Source organism: Haliotis cracherodii, unplaced genomic scaffold (assembly GCF_022045235.1).
Source record: "Haliotis cracherodii isolate W230 unplaced genomic scaffold, xgHalCrac1.p SCAF_22, whole genome shotgun sequence".
Classification (NCBI taxonomy): domain Eukaryota; kingdom Metazoa; phylum Mollusca; class Gastropoda; order Lepetellida; family Haliotidae; genus Haliotis; species Haliotis cracherodii.
The window spans coordinates 254050-270723 of record NW_027266278.1 but is presented as its reverse complement, the minus strand read 5'-3'; the positions used below and the strand labels follow the sequence as shown (position 1 = coordinate 270723).

General features: G+C 41.4%; 1 protein-coding gene across 1 annotated transcript in view; it reads right to left on the bottom strand.

Moving 5' to 3' along the window:
* Positions 1-5231: 5231 nt before the first annotated feature.
* Positions 5232-16674, bottom strand: part of LOC139471404 (TELO2-interacting protein 1 homolog) — a 125562-nt gene continuing 114119 nt past the window's right edge. The window contains exons 23-26 of the mRNA XM_071253770.1: positions 10063-10150; positions 8388-8468; positions 5904-6026; positions 5232-5327 (exon numbers count right to left, since the gene is read on the bottom strand). Of these exons, the coding sequence (XP_071109871.1) occupies positions 5232-5327; positions 5904-6026; positions 8388-8468; positions 10063-10150 (388 nt within the window). The remainder of the gene's footprint in view (positions 5328-5903; positions 6027-8387; positions 8469-10062; positions 10151-16674) is intronic.

Below are 16674 nucleotides of genomic sequence, written 5' to 3'. Positions count from 1 at the left end.
TGGCTTTGTCTAACCAGATGCCGTGGCTTTGTCCCACCAGATGATGTGACTTTGTCCCATCAGATGCCGTGGCTTTGTCCACCAGATGATGTGACTTTGTCCCACCAGATGCCGTGGCTTTGTTCCACCAGATGCCGTGGCTTTGTCCCACCAGATGCCGTGGCTTTGTCCCACCAGATGATGTGACTTTGTCCCACCAGATGCCGTGGCTTTGTCCACCAGATGATGTGACTTTGTCCAACCAGATGCCGTGGCTTTGTCCCACCAGATGATGTGACTTTGTCCCACCAGATGATGTGACTTTGTCCCACCAGATGCCGTGGCTTTGTCCCACCAGATGCCGTGGCTTTGTCCCACCAGATGATGTGACTTTGTCCCACCAGAAGCCGTGGCTTTGTCCCACCAGATGCCGTGGCTTTGTCCCACCAGATGATGTGACTTTGTCCCACCAGATGATGTGACTTTGTCCACCAGATGATGTGACTTTGTCCCACCAGATGCCGTGGCTTTGTCCCACCAGATGCCGTGGCTTTGTCCCACCAGATGCCGTGGCTTTGTCCCACCAGATGATGTGACTTTGTCCCACCAGAAGCCGTGGCTTTGTCCCACCAGATGCCGTGGCTTTGTCCCACCAGATGATGTGACTTTGTCCTACCAGATGATGTGACTTTGTCCACCAGATGATGTGACTTTGTCCCACCAGATGCTGTCAGAGCCCTCGCCACCAACCTCCAAGACTTCATAATCGTGCGTGACATGTATGTTGAATGTCTTGTTTTGGGGAATGTACATGTAACAGAAACCCATCTGATCGGATCCACTAAATGAAATGTTGTACATTGTACGTGGTTTGGACACAACAAATCTGAACTACACTAGAGCGCATGAAAATAACATGAAATTGGGTTTAACGTTGCCTCCAAGATTATATAGCACGCGTGCGTGCGTACGTGCGTGCCTATTAGTAAAGGGTTCCGGGTTAGAATAGGTTTTCAGCAGCCCATGCTTGTCATAAGAGGCGACAAACAGGATCGGGTGGTCAGGCTCGCTGACTTGGTTGATGTATGTCATCGTATCCCAATTACGAAATCGATACGCATGATGTCAATCAGTGGAATGTCTGGTCCAGACTCGATTATTTACAGACCGCCGTCATATAGGTGGAATATTGTGCAGCGGTATACAAAAACAAACAATATTGTACTAGTCCGGACTAATGCCGGTTTTAGAGTGCTAGGCCCCTGAGATACCATGCCTCAGTTTAACATGAATACCCAACTCAGTATACTGACTCCAAGCCGACAAGTCCCTTAATGCCCCTGAATGCCGAACGCCAGACAGGGTAACAAGTACCATCAACAGGGTTTTAAGTCAGGAGTTGCTTTATCCAGGACTTTGAGAAGGAGATAAAGGATAATGAACAGGAAGGTGGTTAGAACTATGCCATAAACTTAATGCTAATTGTGCTTTGACAGTATGGGTCAGTTATTTACCCCCAGAGAATACCACTAGAAATGTTGCTGCCATCGACTTTAATGACACATTACTAACTTAATTATTTAGCTACAATAATGTAATTCAACTAATGTGTGTGATGATTTCTTATACGGGAATTTACAGTGGAAGCTCACCACATTAGTGAAAACAATGCGAGGTGCAAGACCAGATACAGTTATAACAATGATAAATCAGGTGTATCTGAACCGTTACCAAACTCAGAGGAGTGTGTCAGCCGTGACGATCCGGGTTAGAATAGGTCTTCAGCAACCCATGCTGTAAGAGGCGACTGTGCTTGTCGTAAGAGGCGACTAACGGGATCGGGTGGTCAGGCTCGCTGACTTGGTTGATGCATGTCATCGTATCCCATGCGCGTGTACGAAATCGATACGCATGATATCAATCACTGGATTGTATGGTCCAGATTCGATTTTTTACAGACCGCCGTCATATAGCTGGAATATTGCTGAGTGCGGCGTTGAACAACAAACCAACAAAACAATTACGAGGGAGCATAATGCTAAGAAAGAAATGGCCTCTGGCAGTGACAATATGCCTGTCGGTGTGTTAAACATTGACAGGCGTGTCTATTTCCAGCAGTCTTTCCAACAGGTGCTTCTAGACAGGACCAATCCCCGTGACCATATTGCATACCGAGGTATCACACTCTCTAACTCCACCTACAACTTACACTGGGGAATTGTGAATGACAGACGTACTGATCTCAGTTGTGATGTACAGAACGCCTTCAGAAGAAGAAGATCTGTGGTTGAGCTAATCTCTAACATAATATCGATCACAGAAACCTGAAGAAAAGTCTAAAGAAGTCAATTTTCGGAGCGAGCATAGATTTTTAAAAAGCCTTAGACTGTATTGACAGGTCCATACTTTTGGAGAAACTCGTGAATATTGGAATTGGGGAAACATTTTCTCGTCTCTCATGCTCATGATGCCCATCACTGGATTGTCTGGTCCAGACTCGATTATTTATAGACTAGCTTTAGATCGCTGAGTGTGGCGTTAAACAACAAAGAAAACCAAACGTACATCGTTTATATTTTGAGTTTTACAGTGATACACATGTATGTTACATTTTCGTTGCGTCCCCATGTTTGTATTTGATCTCCAATCACCTTTCCAATACGAATGTCGGGAACAGTCATTTTCTTAAATGTGTTTGGAAATCATGCATTACATAATTGGAAATGAATCATGACTTAGTTGTGTTTGTCCTGGGTAGATATGCAGTGATAATAGTGAAGCAGCCATGTAGCCATCCGTGACGGACGTTCATATTTTGTCAGCATCTCCGAGGAGACACCAATAAGGTGTGTTTCTTAACCGTACCTATACAATAAAGATCTTATTTTAAACTCCTACTGCCAAGCGACCAGTTATCGCCAAGGACCAATTATCGCCAACTCCCCGTTATAGCGCGCACGTGATCGCATATCATTTAACTTTTGCTCGTTTTCATAAGAAAGAAAGAAATATTTATCCGAAAATGATGGAACAAAACGGATACGAGGAAATATTCAGAAAAAGCTAACATAATCACCTTGCTCAAATACTTTAGAAAAGACGCGCGGGCGTTGTCACGTGACTTATTCACGCGAAAATATAAATCAAGTAATACCCATGATGCACTTTCAGTTTGTTATTGCTTGCTATCTGTCTGTCTATTCTTCCCCAAAATACAATTCTAAAACCTATTTCAGCTATATTTCCAAAAACACGCACAGCCTGTATATATCGCAAAATCCTTAGTACATAGTGTTAAGGGTAAGCGTGTGTATATCGAATTGGGGGGGGATACTGGTTTATGTCAGTTTGCAGACAACAAGTTGAAAATAGCATATCTTTTTCATTTTGATGAATAAAAACATTGAGTGCCATACCGGAGATAGTAAAAAAGTGTAAAGACGATGGCGATAACTGGTACAGTAAGTAGACGGGAAGGTTCTATTTCCACTGTTTTGATTCCCGTGGTAGCGTTATAACAGAAATCAACTGAATCTTATTTCACGGACAGGAAGCGTATTTGCTCTTAGTTTCACAAAAAATAAAAGTTACTGGTACAGTCAACTTTGTACACAGAATATGTCAGAAATAACATGAAGAAAATGGCGATAACTGGTCGGTGACCTGTAAACTGTCACTGTCACTTGAACCCAGTAAATTATCACATAAAACTTATTTCAAAGTAATTATGTGGCATTCAAATGTACGCGACTGGTTCTTCCATGAAACCCAGGCCTTGTCTTGTGCCTTTCTATTGTGACTGTATGAAGCTGAAGTGTCAGGAATAGGATCATCACAACAGTCTCTGTTCAGCGACTGCAATCTCGTACTGGAAACTGGCCTCATCTCACCATTGCCTTTGTAATTGTATTGTAGTTATACACTCACGGTTGATAGTGGCTAAAAGTTAAACAACTAAAAACTGTTTATTCGGTGGTGACGTATACACGCAAAAGAAACGCAAGTGGTTTTAAGCAAATAGGTAACAAACACGGAACCACAAATTGATACGAGTTTTAGCATGTAGTGAAGCCTGATTTTGTTATCAATATTTTTGGTTGCATTTTGGAAGCCCGGCGTAAAAACACAACATAAAAAACAAATCGCAAAAACGCACCATTTCAATGAATATGTGGGTAGCATGTACCCATTTCTCGCGAAATCGAAAATACATGAACTGTCACGAACTGTAGTGGGTATAAAACTGTGGCCGATTCTTGGATCTACCACTCCTCGGTCAACAATGCCAGGCCTAAGTCAAATTCAGAGAAACTAGGCTATCGGACGTTTGGAAGCTGGAGAGTCTGTCCAAGATGTTGCCTGTCATTTCAACGTTAACATAACCACAATTTACCTTCTTCTGCATCGATATAACGCTACATAGACTACAGATGACCTTCCTCGGAGCGGTCGTCCTAGGGTCACCACACCTCGACAAGATCGGCAGATGACCCGTCAACACCGGCGACATCCGTTCCTAACTGCAAGTGAAAGTGCTTGACAGACCATAGGAACACATAATGGACACATTAGCCGGGACACTGTGATCCGACGTCTCCATTCCAACAACCTCAGATGTCGCCGACCAGCACGTCGTCCTGTTCTCCAATCACGGCATCGACAAGCACGACTGTAGTGGGCACAGGGTCATCGCAATTGGCGTCATCGTGAGTGGAGGCCATCTGAACCCCATCGAACACTTGTGGGATTAGGTTTAAAGGCGTCTGCACAATGTACGCCCAGTCCCTACAACTGCCTATGAACTACGCACAGCTGCTCTGGATGTGTGCAGGGGGATCCCTAGGGCCTTCACAAATCGTCTGATCCACTCAATGTACAGGAGATGTGTGGCAGTGATCAATGCTAATGGTGGTCACACCAGGTATTGACTGACATTTTGGGTATTGACCCAAAACTGTGTAAGCCCTTAACATTTGAAAAAAACAATTATGTCATCTGCCTTTTAATCAATTAAACTGTCTTCAGTCAAATTTTTGACAATCTTGACCTATTAGTATTTCTTGTCTTTACTGTTGAAAATAAATAACATGTATACTGCATACTCGACTTGGGTTTCTTTTGCGTGTGAGTATATTTGATATGGGTATCATAGGCGATATTGCCCTCAAAGTGAGACAAAGCGTTACAAGCGAACTTTTTAACCACTAGGCTAACCCACCGCCCCAAAAACATTCTGGAGAAGTTTACGAATGTCATGACTTTATTAGAGTATGTGCACAAGACGTGAGAGGGAGGAGCAGTGCCACGTTGTCCGAGTACTCGTTCCGCTCACCAGGCCGGGTCAAGAACTGAAACATACGTTGTGTTTGTACATAATGTGTGTCAACAGGAGAAATGAGACCCGTGAAGATCCGGGGCAGAATAGGTCTTCAGCAACCCATGCTTACCGTAAGAGGCGACTATGCTTGCCTTAAGAGGCGACTGTGATTGTCGTTAGAGGCGACTAACCGTATGGGACAGTCAGGCTTGCTGACTTGGTTGATGCATGTTATCGTATCCCAATTGCGAGGATCGATGCTCATGATGTCAATCAATGGATTGTCTGGTCCAGACTTGATTGTTTACAGACCGCCGTCATATAGCTGGAATATTGCTGAGTGCGGCGTTAAACAACAAACAAACAAACATAATGTGCCAATTGGAGAAATACACAAATATTTTAGTAGAAATGTTATTAAAAAGGTGATGCCTTTTTCCTGGCCATTATCATTACCTGCCAGATGAATGACTACGAACTGCCTCCTCCACTACAAACTTCACATGCACCAAGTCTTATCATATTTTGTGCAAAAGTGGCTTAGTAATTGCCATATATATCTTTTTCAATACGCCTGCTTTACAGCATAACACTTTTAATGACTGACCTGGACCTTGCTGAATTCTGACCCTGGAGGTGTAGGGTCATCTGGTGTGTAAAGGTCACTGAGTCGGAGCCATATGACATCCGGCTCAAGGTGAATGAGATGCTGAAAGCATGTTAAGCTTGCCTGAAATAGAAGCATTGATTTCTCATTGATATGTAATGGTTATGCAAACATACAAGGATACTGATATATCAAAGTTATCTTTTTCCAAATCTGATCAAGAGAAAAGTTCAGAGTAAAAATATCTTCAGTCAATTTAGTCATATATCGTTAGCATGATCAACTTGTTAGCACGATCGACTTCTTAGCATGATCAACTTGTTAATATGGTGAAAATTGAGAGATTTTTTTCTGTTTTTGACACAGTTTGGCCGATAACTCGACTTAAACCATTTTGCTACTTGTTTATTTGTTCTATGTGAGGTTTCCTAAGTGTGCACACTGATTTTGTTTATAAAATGTGCATTGCAGTATGCAGACTGACTTGTTTAGAGCCATTTATTTGATTTACTTAATTTTGTCATACAAAAAATAAACATGTCTGCCACCAAAATGACACACCACAACCCTAATTTCCTAATGCATCAATGACATCTTGTGAAGAAAAGTGTGGTTGTGCTTTGTTCTACTGTGGATAGGGGTTACTCCTTACATAAGCCTCTTTTTAAGGGTTGGCAGCTAATCTATTTACATTCTGGGGGTGGGGGAGAGAGGGGCCAGAGATAAAGTGTCTCTGAAAATTCTTGAAAAAGATAATTATGCTTCAGACTGCAAGAGCAGTTGCCTTCAACAAAATATTACATAGCTGCAACGCTTTCTTCTTAAAAAGATAATCCTCAAAGTTTAAAAAGAATAAATGTGTGGTTTTGTAGCTGACAAAATATCTAACCAGGATACAAAATCCCAGGTCCCCACCCCAGGATATCAATGGTGGGTCACTACCAAACTTACCTGAGGATCTAAACAACTCACCTGGGGATCTTACCAGCTCACCTAGGGATCTAACCAACTCACCTGTGGATCTAACCAACTCGCCCGAGGATCTAACCAACTCACCTGGGGATCTTACCAACTCACCCAGGGATCTAACCAACTCACCTAGGGATCTTACCAACTGACCTGGGGATCTAACCAACTCACCTAGGGATCTTACCAACATACCTGGGGATCTAACCAACTCACCTGGGGATCTTACCAACTCACCTAGGGATCTAACCAACTCACCTAAGGATCTAACCAACTCACCTAAGGATCTAACCAACTCACCTGAGGATCTAACCAACTCACCTGGGGATCTAACCAACTCACCTAGGGATCTTACCGACTGACCTGGGGATCTAACCAACTGACCTGGGGATCTAACCAACTCACCTAGGGATCTTACCAACATACCTGGGGATCTTACCAACTCATCTGAGGATCTAACCAACTCACCTAAGGATCTAACCAACTCACCTGAGGATCTAACCAACTCACCTGGGGATCTAACCAACTCACCTAGGGATCTTACCAACTGACCTGGGGATCTAACCAACTGACCTGGGGATCTAACCAACTCACCTGGGGCTCTAACCAACTCACCTGGGAATCTAACCAACTCACCTAGGGATCTTACCAAATCACCTAGGGATCTTACCAACTCACCTGGTGATCTAACCAACTCACTTGGGGATCTAACCAACACACCAGGGGATCTAACCAAATCACCTGGGGATCTAACCAATTCGCCTAGGGATCTTGCCAACTGACCTGGGGATCTAATCAACTGACCTGGGGATTTTACCAACTCACCTAGGGATCTAACAACTGACCTGGGGGGGATCTAACCAACTCACCTAGGGATCTTACCAACTCACCTGGGGATCTTACGAACTCACTTAGGGATCTAACCAACTCACCTAGGGATCTAACCAACTCACCTAGGGATCTAAGAACTCACCTAGGGATCTAACCAACTCACCTGGATATCTAATAAACTCACCTAGGGATCTTACCAACACACCTGGATATCTAATAAACTCACCTAGGGATCTTACCAACACACCTGGGGATCTAACCAACTCACCTAGGGATCTTACCAACTCACCTGGGGATCTTACGAACTCACTTAGGGATCTAACCAACTCACCTAGGGATCTAACCAACTCACCTAGGGATCTAAGAACTCACCTAGGGATCTAACCAACTCACCTGGATATCTAATAAACTCACCTAGGGATCTTACCAACTCACCTGGGGATCTAATAAACTCACCTAGGGATCTAACCAACTCACCTGGATATCTAATAAACTCACCTAGGGATCTTACCAACACACCTGGATATCTAATAAACTCACCTAGGGATCTTACCAACACACCTGGGGATCTAACCAACTCACCTAGGGATCTAACCAACTCACCTGGATATCTAATAAACTCACCTAGGGATCTTACCAACACACCTGGGGATCTAACCAACTCACCTAGGGATCTTACCAACTCACCTGCTGGAGAGGTTTGGGCTGTTGTGCACTTAGATAAGGGAGACAACCCTGCACAACCAGATCGAGACCACGGGCTTCCACCTGCACACAAGTCATCAAAGTCATATATCACACGCTGTTAAACCATATATCACACACTGTTAAACCATATATCACACACTGTTAAACTTTATATCACACACCATTATACCATAAATCACACACTGTTAACCCATATATGACACACTGTTAAACCATATATGACACACTGTTAAACCATATACCACACACTGTTAAACCATATATCACACACTGTTATACCATAAATCACACACTGTTTAACCATATATCACACTGTTAAACCATATATCACACACTGTTAAACTATATATCACACACCATTATACCATAAATCACACACTGTTAACCCATATATGACACACTGTTAAACCATATACCACACACTGTTAAACCATATATCACACACTGTTATACCATAAATAACACACTGTTTAACCATATATCACACACTGTTATACCATATATCACACACTGTTAAACTATATATCACACACCATTATACCATAAATCACACACTGTTAACCCATATATGACACACTGTTAAACCATATACCACACACTGTTAAACCATATATCACACACTGTTATGCCATAAATCACACACTGTTTAACCATATATCACACACTGTTAAACCATATATCACACACTGTTAAACTATATATCACACACCATTATACCATAAATCACACACTGTTAACCCATATATGACACACTGTTAAACCATATACCACACACTGTTAAACCATATATCACACACTGTTATACCATAAATCACACACTGTTAAACTACATATCACACACTGTTAAACCATTTATCACACACTGTTATACCATATATCACACACTGTTTAACTACATATCACATACTGTTAAACCATATATCACACACTGTTAAACTACATATCACACACTGTTAACCCATATATCAGACACTGTTAAACTACATATCACACACTTAAAAGGATAATCCTCAAAGTTTAAAAAGAATAAATGTGTGGTTTTGTAGCTGACAAAATATCTAAATACAGATGGTTCCAGACTGGATCACCTCCCTCCTGACAGATGGTTCCAGACTGGATCACATACCTCCTGACAGATGGGTCCAGACTGGATCACATACCTCCTGACAGATGGGTCCAGACTGGACCACCTACCTCCTGACAGATGGGTTCAGACTGGACCACCTACCTCCTGACAGATGGGTTAAGACTGGACCACCTACCTCCTGACAGATTGGTCCAGGTACGTCAGACTGGATTACCTACCTCCTGACAGATGGTTCCAGACTGGATCACATACCTCCTGACAGATGGGTCCAGACTGGATCACCTACCCACTGACAGATGGGTCCAGACTGGATCACCTACCCACTGACAGATGGGTTCTGACTGGACCACCTACCCACTGACAGATGGGTTCAGACTGGATCACATACCTCCTGACAGATGGGTCCAGACTGGACCACCTACCTCCTGACAGATGGGTTCAGACTGGACCACCTACCTCCTGACAGATGGGTTAAGACTGGACCACCTACCTCCAGACAGATTGGTCCAGGTACGTCAGACTGGATTACCTACCTCCTGACAGATGGGTCCAGACTGGATCACCTACCTCGTGACAGATGGGTCCGAGGTGTGTGAGATAGGAGAGCTGCAGCTTGTAACACACGGTGTACTGGTACGCCTGGGCGGAACTGCAACTACACAACAACCTGATTGTCAACTGTGGAACCAGCATGTATCGAATGATTGTAACTGTGCTACATTGTTTCTGTTGAGATTAGGTGGACACTCATTGAATTGTGTTAGGGCAGTGATCAGTCATCAGGAAGTTACTATACTTAGATGCTTGTATGGTGTGTAAAACTTCCGGTCCGGTATACCTCGGATGGTGAAAGTATGTTATAGAAACATGTGGAATGTTCTAGTGCCGCTAAACTGGTGAGGGCACTGTGTTGAAATTTCCAGTAACTTGTTAGGTTGTATATAAGGAGACAAAAGCGTGTTTATGCATCTCACACATTTGATCACATCAGAACCAGCTTTCATGTGAAGCTCACTCATCTTCCCTGATTCTCTGCCTAGCCCATCTCGGAAGTTTGACCACTGACGCCTCTAGGTGAAGATACATCATTATCACTTACTTTTGCTATCACCACTGTATTTTACTGACCACTGCCATCCTGTACAATTGTTGGTGTTCGGGGACAATGGAAATTATTACATCAATATGTGTGTTACATGGAATGTAGAAACCAGTGTGTGGACTTCACGAGTGGAAGAGTTTTGTAAAATAAATAGGATTCACAACTGTTTGCATCATTTCATTGTCAACACTTTGTAATTTCGGGTAGTATAGAAAACCATGTGGAGAAACAAACAGCCTTAACAATATGTTAACAGAGGTATTTGCATGACATCAACAATATGTTAATAGAGGTATTTGCATGACATCAACAATATGTTAACAGAGGTATTTGCATGACATCAACAATATGTTAACAGAGGTATTTGCATGACATCAACAATATGTTAACAGAGGTATTTGCATGACATCAACAATATGTTAACAGAGGTATTTGCACGACATCAACAATATGTTAACAGAGGTATTTGCATGACATCAACAATGGTTTTGGGCGTTTGAAATCATTAGTGTTAGCTTCTGATAGATTCTGTTCAGCACTTGAACCACCTACATAGAGAAACATACATACACCTACATACACCTACATAGAGAAACATACATACACCTACATACACCTACATAGAGAAACATACATACACCATACAGGGTCATGGCAATATCAGGTGTTGTAGGTGCTGCTGACCTAACTCGGCAGCACTCTCTATTGCCCAAGGATCATAGACAGATCTACTACTCTAGACAATGGAACATATACACACATCAACTGCCCCCGACAATGGAGAGAATAGGGCTGCAATGATACAGGGAGGTCACAATACGATACGTATCTTGATATTCTGGGCATGATACGATACGTATCTTGATACGCAATGATAAAAAAAACCAGATAACAGTACTCCAGTACTCCATCATTTATTAAGTTTCAAGACTTCAAGCATGTCAGGGGCACGGGTGGCCCAGTCGTCTAAGGCCCCCTGCGATTTGCTGTGCAGAGCTGCGTCCCTTGGGCACACCAGAAACCTATGATTGTAGGTTCGAATCTTGGTTCGCTCCGATTATGTTTCTAGGTTTTTCTGCACCATACCCGTGCTCGTGGGTTTCACCAAAGTGGTAAACGTCTGAGACCTGCATCACTTCGGGCTTTCCTCCCACATTAAGCTGACACGCAGTGAGATGACTGGAATACTGTTAAAAGCGGCGTTAAACCCAACTCAACTCAACTCAAGTATGTTATGATTGGACCTTTCAGGATTTTGGAACAGTCAAAATGATTTTATAATAACAAGTCTACTGAAGTTGTTGAACTTCAAAGTGGAACATTCTGTAACTTTCCTTCAAAACAATTCAAAGTTCAAACACCAGAAAATATCAATGTACTTCAGTGTATGAATAATTCAACCTTAGGTTCTTTTTCAGAAAAAATAAATGTGAACATATTGGGACAGTAATGCCCTCTACGTCAGTACATGCCCTGCCTACCTCACACCATCGACGATGGGATGTACGTTACAGAGTGTGAAAAAAAGATTAGAATAGTAGTTGTTTATGATTCAGTGTGTAAAAAGATATTTATCGAGTGTTATGTGCTTTAAAAAACCACATCATATCCCTTCAGCAGATTCTGGAGAACAAACAGGTATAACAAACTTGGTCAATAAAAATATGAAATAACAAAACATTACCAGACACAATGATTTACCATTAACATTGTATTTCCTGCTATCGTATGCATTAATTTATATGTAGAGAATAAGATTACTAAGCCCTAAATAGCTATCAGCTGTACTTACGTTTTCTCCCAATCTGTGAGTGATTCAGTTAAAAAGTACCCAATGATACAACTTCTAAGAATTTGGATGCAATGGTCAATGAAATTTTACCTGAAATAATTGTTTTGTCAGGTTTACACATTCCAATATGGGGTTACTTTAGTTGCAGATTTTACTATATATATATTTAAAATTATAAGAACCACAAGCGAAGCATTTTTGTACTGGTGATTGCTATTGCAGGATATTTTTACATATGGAACAATTTGACCAGTCACCGTAGGGACTTCCCAGGCTACATGTATTTCGATTGCGAAAACATTATGTTGACACATATTAGCCAAATTGCCACAAATATGACTTTAAACGAGTCAAAGTATCGCATTTATAATATATGTATCCATTCTTTAGCAACTAAAGTTCGTTTCAAGGCGTCAATGGCGGTAATCCAACCTGGTTACTGTTAATAGCTTCAAACACGATTTCACATAAATTAATGAAAACAATATTAAATGAAATTTTGAATAAAATAAATAAAATATATAACAAACACAAGTCCAGATACACAATGAATATGTTTTAATAACCAGATAGTATAATAATGGTATTGAATGGCGTACTTCTGTTGGGATTTGTTGACTGGTATTTCCGGTGTTATATGCTCACAGTGATCAGCTGATAATGTTTTTTGAGACGGGTAAAAACACCGTGCCAGTGTCATGTTTTACAATCTGAGCTTATTAAAAATGTAAGTAAGTTTTTGGAGCCATGCGTTACTGCGCGCTATAACCAAGTTAGCACTTTATTGAAGGGTGCAAAAGCTAGGGAACACAGTACTTGAGATTTGCATTCCTCATCGTGGCGCATCGATAAAAAGGGCCATGTGTATCGTGTATGGTATCGTGGGTCAAGTATCACCATGCATCAAAATATCAGTGTATCGTTTCACTCTTACTGGAGAGTACACACAGATCTACTGCTCTAGACAATGGAGAGTACACACACATCTACTGCTCGAGACAATGGAGAATATACACACATCTACTGCTCTAGACAATGGAGAATATACACACATCTACAGCTCTAGACAATGGAGAATATACACACATCTACTGCTCTAGACAATGGAGAATATACACACATCTACTGCTCTAGACAATGGAGAATACACACACATCTACAGCTCCAGACAATGGAGAATATACACACATCGACTGCTCTAGACAATGGAGAATATACACACATCTACTGCTCTAGACAATGGAGAATATACACACATGTACTGCTCTTGACAATGGAGAATACACACACATCTACTGCTCTAGACAATGGAGAATATACACACATCTACTGCTCTAGACAATGGAGAATATACACACATCTACTGCTCTTGACAATGGAGAATATACACACATCTACTGCTCTAGACAATGGAGAATATACACACATCTACTGCTCTAGACAATGGAGAATATACACACATCTACTGCTCTAGACAATGGAGAATACACACACATCTACTGCTCTAGACAATGGAGAATACACACACATCTACTGCTCTAGACAATGGAGAATATACACACATCTACTGCTCTAGACAATGGAGAATATACACACATCTACTGCTCTAGACAATGGAGAATATACACACATCTACTGCTCTAGACAATGGAGAATATACACACATCTACTGCTCCAGACAATAGACACATCTACAGCTCCAGACAATGGACAATAGACACATCTATTGCTCTAGACAATGGATAATAGACATCTACAGCTCCAGACAATGACAATAGACGCATCTACAGCTCCAGACGATGGACAATAGACACATCTACTGCTCCAGACAATGGACAATAGACACATCTACTGCTCTAGACAATGGATAATAGAAATCTACAGCTCTAGACAATGGACAACAGACACATCTACTGTTCTTGACAATGCACATTAGATATATCTACATCTCCAGACAAAGGAAAATAGATACATCTACAGCTCCAGACAATGACAATAGACACATCTACTGCTCTAGACAATGGACAATAGATAAATCTACAGTTCTAGAGAATGGACAATAGACACATCTACAGCTCCAGACAATGGACAATAGATAAATCTACAGTTCTAGAGAATGGACAATAGACACATCTACAGCTCCAGAGAATGGACAATAGACACATCTAAAGCTCCAGACAATGGACAATAGATACATCTACAGCTCCTGACAATGGACAATAGACACATCTACTGCTCCAGACAATTGACAATAGACACATCTACTGCTCCAGACAATGGACAATAGATACATCTACCGCTCCAGACAATGGACAATAGATACATCTACAGCTCCAGACAATGGACAATAGATACATCTACAGCTCCAGACAATGGATAATAGATACATCTACAGCTCCAGACAATGGACAATAGATACATCTACTGTTCTAGACAATGGACAATAGATACATCTACCGCTCCAGACAATGGACAATAGATACATCTACAGCTCCAGACAATGGACAATAGATACATCTACAGCTCTAGACAATGGACAATAGATACATCTACCGCTCCAGACAATGGACAATAGATACATCTACAGCTCCAGACAATGGACAATAGATACATCTACAGCTCCAGACAATGGACAATAGATACATCTACAGCTCCAGACAATGGATAATAGATACATCTACAGCTCCAGACAATGGACAAAGATACATCTACTGTTCTAGACAATGGACAATAGACACATCTACTGTTCTAGACAATGGACAATAGACACATCTACTGTTCTAGACAATGGACAATAGACACATCTACAGCTCCAGACAATGACAATAGATACATTTACAGCTCCAGACAATGACAATAGACACATCTACTGCTCTAGACAATGACAACAGACACATCTACAGCTCTAGACAATGACAATAGACACATCTACAGCTCTAGACAATGACAATAGACACATCTACTGCTCCAGACAATGACAATAGATACATTTACAGCTCTAGACAATGGACAATAGATATATAATAGAACAGGCACATCTACATCTACAGCTCCAGGTGAAGCGACTATGACATGCTGCATCCTCCCATCACAGTCTCCCGTGGAACGTATTATCAATATACCAGTCTGTCATTGGCCATTATTATTGACTGATTTATCTTTCGGCTGAGCTGAGGCAGTGAGGCAGAGTATAATACATTAAAAACTTGATGATTTAAAGCGTCGGGCTCAGGTGGCAGCCCTGATAAACTTGTTAAACACAATTAGTCCGAGAGACACTAATGTCCTCATTTCTACAAAATGGGAGAAATGTTTTCATAATAAATTAAATGATATTAACAACTGATGAGGTTATTGAGAGAAAGGGACTTCACATGAGTCGTTTATGTCCAGCTTTGACAGCAGCTAATTTGAGTTCTTAAATCATTTGTGACTATTTGGGTATTGTCTATATCATTTATTACATAATGGATAGTGTTTTTGATCTGATAAACCAACCCACCAAACTTGGTATCACGATCGATAAATATGCAAATGCGGTAACCCAGCAGGATGCAATGCATTCTTCCTCAATAAATTATTGACTAACGGTCCCAATAATGCTTGTTGAGGTGTTTCCATTGACACAAATAGCTGCAAGTGATTTGCTGCAATATGGTAATGATATAATGGTTATGATTTTCCCTTAACTCATACAGAAAACTACATTTATAATGAACATGCTTATTGCAAACTGACAAATACAACATACTGTTATTTTCATCCTTGTCATGTGTTGTATATAGGGAATCTCACCCGAGTGTCTTTTGATATCAAATATACTCTTCAAAAAAAGAAACTTGACACTGACTTTCAAAATGTTATATAATGCGATTATTTCAAAATAGGACACAGAAACAATAATTGAAACACTGTTTGAAGATCAATGTACACAATGTTGAAAACATTAATTGTGTCACCTAGACAGACACACGTACACGGTACAGTAAATGTCACAGGGGTACTGAAATGTCAGTATCGGTTGTGCCCACCACGTGCATCAATCACCGCTTGACACCGACGACCCATAGATGCAATCAAGTTGTCAATAACACGCTGTTGGATGTGCTGCCATTTATGCTGAAGTGCATCAAGAAGCGTCGGAAGTGTTTGGGGCGGTGGATTCCTTCTGCGACCCCGTTGATCCAACTCGTCCCACAGATGCTCAATCTGGGACAAATCTGGTGACCGGGCTGGCTGAGGTAATGTCTGGATGTTGTTGGGCTGTAAGAAGTCCTGACAAACA